General features: G+C 36.6%; 1 protein-coding gene across 3 annotated transcripts in view; it reads right to left on the bottom strand.

The window, feature by feature from the left end:
- Nucleotides 1–831: 831 nt before the first annotated feature.
- Nucleotides 832–7,483, bottom strand: part of MRC1 (mannose receptor C-type 1) — a 109,329-nt gene continuing 102,677 nt past the window's right edge. For all 3 annotated transcript variants that reach the window (XM_035021531.1, XM_035021532.1, XM_035021533.1), the window contains 4 exons: nt 4,759–4,872; nt 4,063–4,227; nt 2,915–2,956; nt 832–1,792 (listed from right to left, as the gene is read on the bottom strand). In XM_035021531.1, the coding sequence (XP_034877422.1) occupies nt 1,542–1,792; nt 2,915–2,956; nt 4,063–4,227; nt 4,759–4,872 (572 nt within the window). In that variant the 3' untranslated portion in view covers nt 832–1,541. The remainder of the gene's footprint in view (nt 1,793–2,914; nt 2,957–4,062; nt 4,228–4,758; nt 4,873–7,483) is intronic.

The raw sequence follows: 7,483 nt of genomic DNA on the forward strand, positions 1-7,483 counted from the left end.
TCATCACAGACAGCAGTGATATTATAGCAATCATTCCCACTGGAATGTCTTCAAATGGAATATGTTTCGTTCTTACCAAGAAAATAAAAAGCAACTTGTTTTCTACTGTTTCAGGTACGAGAGGGAATTGTTGGTGCTCAACTACCTTTTCCACAACTGCCTACCTCTCACTTCCTATTTCTTTCCACCTGTTACTCATCTGAGTTGGGGTATTAGAAACTCCATCATATTCCTACCCAATGATCAGCTTCTTCGTCTGTTTTGAATTACAGACTTACCTGAAAATCTGTGCTATTTTCTTCTCAGAAAAAAAAAAAAGGCACAAATTGGTACAGCATTTTGCATGCAATTTTTGGACCTTCCTAGACCTCTTTAACACCATCTGAGTCCCGCTGGGGACCTCAGGTAAGGAACTTCTGCCCAGGAGCAATCCCTTGATAAAGGCAAGGATGAGCTGATAGTGTGGTACCTATGTGAGATACGGAACCTCCAAAGTATTGCACAAGGTACAAGAAGCTTTATCTAAGGCAACATTTTTAATGCAAAAATGAATTATTAATTACTAAAGTGAGAAAAAGATATTTAGAGACCTAATTCTCAGTAACAGAACCTTTGTTGAATTCTGACTTGAATCAATGTTACAGGGGAAGATCTGGGGAAATTATACAATCACCTAGTGTTTTAGCAACTTATCTTTTCCAAATAGATGGAGGGTTTAAAGAATTTCTCTACTAATCATATTGTTTATTTTCAGAGTAAAGTTAAGTACAAAGTAAATAGATAAATAAGTCACACTTAAAAGAAAATTGACATTTACCAAGATCACCAAAATTCACATATATTAAAAATAGACCTTGTCTTTGATGTTTATTTCACATTATCTAAGTACATCCAGTTATGCAAATTTACATTTTTATTTCACATCTTTTGTTCCTGATATACATATAACAGGACAAAGAACACATATGCAAGATTCAGCCTGGAAAACCCTGCTCAGAGAAAACAAGATTCTCAGCTGCCTCATTCTTTCTGCATGTGTACAAATACAATTCTAAATAACTGAAGTAAAAATCAAGATTGGTAAGAGAAAACAGTGACTAAATTTTCATGCCACCTGAGGTTATTTGTACTTGATTTTTAAAACAGTCTTCTGATTACCGAATTACAATTCAATAGGTAACATTTCTTTGGGAGCTCCTTAAACTATTTCAGGAAGCTTAGGTCTTTGGGGTTCTTCTAACCTGCATGTGGTTGATGCTGGCTACACACCAGTGATGCTTAAATTTTAAGTTGGCATTCTTGTGCTGTGTGTTCACCTAAGCTATTTTTTTCAAGTGGTAGTCAGTATCCTTATCCCTCTTCTATGAAAATCCCTTGCCAGATAGAACATGAGCAATTATTTCTTCAATTAGGCAAAGAAAAAGGACAGGCCAGTTCACTACAGTACTAATTTTAAAGGAAACAATCACATTGCATTAAAGACCTTAACATTTTAGTTACAATGTTATGAGATTCAAATATATCTAAATCACATTAGGATACTAGATGCCTGCGTGTTCATTCTGTTCAATGTTGCCCACGAGATCTTTCATATCACTCATTCCTGGACTTGATCTGCTATTAAAATAGAGAGTGTTTTCAAAAGTGTTCTCTTGAGGTAAGTGCACACGTCTTTTCTTATAAAAGAAATACGCCGCGAGGCCAGCACCCACTATGATCAGGAGGACCACCATGACAACGACTCCTGCCAGGCTGGAAGAAGGTTTGGAAGGACCCATCTTCCTTGGGTCAGCTAGAAATAAATAAAATAATGAGGAGAAAGGTGGAGGGAGGCAAAAGGTAGAATGCTATGAAGAACAAGACAACTTTCTTTTTTGAAAAGCTAAAATGCATGAATGTCCTTTCATTTCAAATGTTTTTTGACATTTGTCAGACAGAAATGAAGGACATAAAAACAGGAGTCCATGTGACATAGAGGATTGTTTTAGATGTTAAGATTATTGTTCAGTTGCAGGAATATTCCATCTGTTAGTTTTAAATCAATGTTTTTTTGTTGTTGTTGTGTTTTTTAAAGATGTATTTATTTATTTGAGAGAGAGAGAGAGAGAGAATGAGAGTGTGAGCGTGAGAGCAGGGGGAGGGGCAGAGAGAATCTCAAGCAGACTCTGCACTGAGCACGGAGCCCTGCACAGGGCTCGATCCCAGGACCTATGAGATCACAATCAAAGCCAAAACCAGGAGTCGGATGCTCAACCAACTGAACCACCCAGGCACCCCAGTTAACATCAATATTTTAAAATACGCACCCCTGTTTCAAAATAATTTAATGCTGCTTACAAATCCATCATATGAAGATAAATAGTAATAATAATGATGATAAAAAAAAGCAAGGGAGAAAATTAGAGAAAAGAGAAAATAAGAGTAGTGGCAATCTGAACTCATGAATATAATCAGTTAACAAATAGCACCCAGGAGGTTAGTAAGGAGGTTGCAGGCAAACCATAAATCTGAGGGGTTTTTAGCTGCCAACAAAATTGGCAAAATAAGATCAGTTACCATCAGTTACCTGATTCGAGTTGTCTATAAAAATAAAATTTAAAACATTGCTTAAAAAAAAAGAAGAAAAAACCCCGCAAGGATTCCAGAGAAATCTCTCCTGTTGTTTCCACAAGGCACCTCTGTAATGCAGCAATGTCTTTGATAATATCTATGGTAAAAACACCAACCTGACTCCAAGGCCTGCTCTCTTAGAGCATTATTCAAGGGAGGTTGATGACATAATGACAAAGGCTAAGGCAGCTCAAGCAATTCTACTGAGAATACAGGGGGTATAGGAAAGGATTATTATGGTTTTTAAAACAAGCAAATTGTATTGATATATTACTAAGAACTTAAAATTTCATAATGGTCTTACCTTTTGTGGTAATTAATGTATGAGTAGGTTCAGCATCAACAACTGTTTGTGAAATAAAAAAAAATAAATATTTATAAAAGCCCATAATAATTGCATGCAGATAGTGACTATTATTTGGTTCGCAGATACATGGAATCCTCCATATTTGGTTCATGGTGATATGATATATAGATGATAGATGATAGATAAGTAGAATCTAGAAGACCTATGTATGTGTGTATGTATGTAACTATCGATCCATCCATCCATCCACCCATCCTGTATCAGCATCCTATAGCTGTAGGGAGAGTTTGAATACAAAGACAATTCTGAAAATACAGTCCACTGAGTTGCATTTGACCCACTGATACTGACCCTCAAAATCTAACCCATCTATCCAAAAATAACGTATTCTAGGCTGTTTTGAAATTGGCCCACGGAAGCCTAAGGTACCACAGGGCGTTTGAATGAAAAGTAAAACAAGACTCCCACACTGAACCAAAGTGTCTCAAAGAGAGTTTTAAAAGACTGAAGAACTACACGATTCCAAAATAATAAAATCTACTGAGATAGAGTGTTAATTTATCTAATTCCTATATTTAAATCTATTATTTAATTAATATTTTATCTCTTGGGAAGCATATTATGTGAAGTAGATTGGCATAAAATATTATTAAAGTCTAGAGAGTATTACATGGTGGGCATGGAACACCATTAATTCCTCCAATCCTTGTCTTTACATGATCTGCTACTTAATCTCAGAAGGAGATTTAATTGGTCTTACATGATTTATTCCATAGTAAATTCTGATTCCTCTCCAGAATCTTAATACCTTCTGGTTTGGTGGAGATGACAAACTTTACCCCCTTTTCCTTTTATGCTGTAAGGCTTTATAAGCTGACTCTTCAAACCACCTGCAACTCCACAGTCCATATGCCTGGGTATCCCATCATAAATGTATTGATATACCTAAATCATTATGGCAGCTACACAGACAGAGTTTGCTCCCACAGAGCTGCAGACAACAACTAATCACTAGGGATTCTTCACTTACTCAGGGAGAGAGCTTGCATGAGACCTGTAACCACATTATAATCCCACGTGTGACCCCTTAATATTTGAAAGAAACAATGGCCTGTGAACATAGGTACTGCAAGGAAAATTCTTACTTTTTGGTCTTTTACAAATATATCCTTTGTAGGAAGAACAGTGAATATTATTCCAAAATCCAGAAGATGCGGATAAAGCTACACAATCATTTCGTTCACCAGAGGGATCTCCTGTGTTCCAGTTGACAAAGGAGACTGGATTGTTGTTTACCCACAGCCACTTTCCTGATGATCAAATGAAGTCAGTAAAAACAGAAGTTAAGAATTACCCATCTTCAAATAAAATCAACCTACTCATGCAGAATTTCTAAGCATATTATTTTATACTATAATCAATAGTTGTTTACAACCAGACTTTTAGTATGCAAGATTACAATGACCAATTATTACAGGGAAAAAAACTGAAAAGAATATGTTTCTTCTATAGCTTTAGTTGAAAATTGATTCCTAATTAGTACAAATACATATGCTTATCCTTCCCTAATTTTTTTTTCTGGCAAAAGATAGAAATTATTTTTAAAGCTTCTTAAACTAACTTAGCTACACAACACTCCTTTAATCAATAGCCTTCAAGAGAGCATAATATGTGAGTCATTTAAAATTTCAGTTCTTATTTTAAATGAAAATATAAGTTTGAATTTTCAAACTCTTCACAAATTAATCATTATTTAAGGCAAGACTTTCTGGAACAGAAAACTTGTTTTGCACAGAGCATTTTGAAATATTTGTGATTAAATCATTGTTCTGCAAATTTACCTTCAACATTTCTGAACAATCCTATCCAAAAATTGGTTTTGCTTTGAAGTGGTTCTACTCGATAGGACAGAAAACTTGATTCAGCAGCACTTTCAATGGAAACCAAAGAGGAGCCTGCAAAGTATGAAGAAACAATGTGATGGAACTACATTTAAGTAACTAAAAATATTTTTATAATGATAGTATTGATAGCAAGAGCAATAAAAACGTCTCCACTTAAGGTGAAGAATTTCAAAGAGTAGACATTTGACTTCTCAAAATTTCAGTTTCCCTTCTGAAAATATGATTGGGGGGAGCACCTGGGTGGCTCAGTCGGCTAAGCAGCCAACTCTTGATTTTGGCTCAAGTCATGATCTCAGGGTCATGAGGTCGGGCCCTGCATGGGCTCTGCTCTAGGCGTGGAGCCTGCTTAAGATTCTCTCTCTCCCTCTCCCTTTGCCCCTCCCCTGCTCATGCTCTCTTAAAAAAAAAAGATTTTTTTTTAAGCATAATTTTTGTATAAGCACTGGATGAGCTGTGGCAAGACATGCAGACCAGTAGGACAATGTGTCTTTTTTTTTTTTTTAACTCTGCTTTAATGTTTCACAGACACTTGAAGCTCAACATGTACAAAACAAACTCATAAAATTTTTGCCTAGAAATCTTATTTCTCCTTAGCTGTTTACATATCAGCAAGCAGCTGATATGGCCTATGAATATAGGTACTGCAAGGAAAATTCTTACTTTTTGATCCTTTACAAATATATCCTTTCCACTCACTCAAGTGTGAACATGAGAGTCATTCTTGACTTCCACCCTTTCTAGTGCCTATGCCCAAATTCTGTTGTGATTTTACTGTTTCAATAGTTGTCACATCTGTCTGCTTCTCCCTGTTTCTACTACCTCTACCTTAAGAATGGCCACTAGCATCTCATACTCAAATTATTGGACCAGCTCTTGTGGTAGACAGAATCTAAGATGGTTCACTTTGATCCCTGCCTCCTGATATATAAGCATTAATGTAATACCCTCCTCTTGAGTGTGGGTTTGGGTATAGCGATGTGTGTGTGTGTGTGTGTGTGTGTGTGAATTTTTTAAATTTGAGTACAGTTGACACACAATGTTACATTAGTTTCAGGTGTACAAATTAGTGACTTGACAAGTTTATATATTATGCTATATTCACCACAAGTATAGTTACCATCTGTCCCATTACATCACTATTATAATATCACTGCATTCCTTTTGCTCTTTCATTCCCTTTACTTACTGATTCCATAACTCGAGGCCTGTATCTCTCCCTCTCTCACCTTCACCCATTTTGCCCAACCTTCTACCTCCCTCCCTCTGGCAACCATCAGTTTCTTCTCTGTATTTAGAGTTCTGATTCTGCTTTTTGAAATGTTTTTGTTGTTGTTGTTGTTGTTGTTGTTGTTGTTTTAATTTTTTATTTATTTGCGAGAGAGAGAGAGAATGAGAGACAGAGAGCATGAGAGGGAGGAGGGTCAGAAGCAGACTCCCTGCTGAGCAGGAAGCCTGATGTGGGACTCGATCCCGGGACTCCAGGATCATGACCTGAGCCGAAGGCAGTCGCTTAACCAACTGAGCCACCCAGGCGCCCTGATTCTGCTTTTTGTTTGTTTATTATTTTTTTTTAGATTCCATCTGTGAGTGGAATCATATGGTATTTGTTTGACTTATTTCACTTGGCAAAATACCCTCTAGGTCCATCCGTGCTGTTTTAAAAAAAGCACAGTCTCATCCTTTTTTATGGCTGTGTAATATTCCACTGTGTGTGTATGTGTGTGTGTGTGTGTGTGTGTGTACATACTACATTGTCCTTATCCACTTGTCTATTGATAGACACTTAGATTGCTTCTGTGTCTTGGCTATTATAAATAATGCCGTAGTAAACATAGGGGTGCATATATCTTTTTGAGGTAGTGTTTTTGTTTTCTCTGGGTAATACCCAATAGTGGAATTATTGGATGATATGATAGTTCTATTTTTAATTTTTTGAGGAATTGCCATACCGTTTTCCACAGTGGCTGCACCAATTTTCATGCCCACCAACAGTCTGTGAGGGTTCCTTTTTCTCCGCATCCTCACCAACACTTGTTATTTCTTTTCTTTTTGATTTTAGCCATTCTGACAGGTGTGAGATGATACCTCATTGTGGCTTTGATTTCTATTTCCCTAATGATTAATGATGTTGAGCATCTTTTCATATGTCTGTTGGCCATCTGGATGTCTTCTTTGGAAAAATGTCTATTCAAGTCATCACAGAGTATGTCTTAACAAGGTTATGGTTCAGGAGATAGCATAGATTGAAGGATGGGTTAGAAGAGAAAATATGTATGATATGTAATTAACATGTCAAATGAGGGGAAGATTTGTTTTAGGTGGAGCAACTAAAGGGGAGCATGGAGAAAATAGAATTTAAGATATTAAGAAGCATAGGATTTCAAGTGGAAAGAATAGAAAATAATTCCAAGAAGAGAAGGAATGAGAGAGGAGACAGAGAGGGAAGCATAGAGCTTCTTCAAGAACATGGCACATATGGGGTGGTTGGGTGATAGACATTGGGGAGGGTATGTGCTATGGTGAGTGTTGTGAATTGTCTTAGACTGTTGAATCACAGACCTGTACCTCTGAAACAAATAATACATTATATGTTAAAAGAAGAAGAAGAAGAAGAAGAAGAAGAAGAAGAAGAAGAAGAAGAAGAAGAAGAAGAAGAAGAAGA

This window comes from Mirounga leonina, unplaced genomic scaffold (genome assembly GCF_011800145.1).
Source record: "Mirounga leonina isolate KUSES-001 unplaced genomic scaffold, KU_Mleo_1.0 Mir_175, whole genome shotgun sequence".
In the NCBI taxonomy this organism is placed as follows: domain Eukaryota; kingdom Metazoa; phylum Chordata; class Mammalia; order Carnivora; family Phocidae; genus Mirounga; species Mirounga leonina.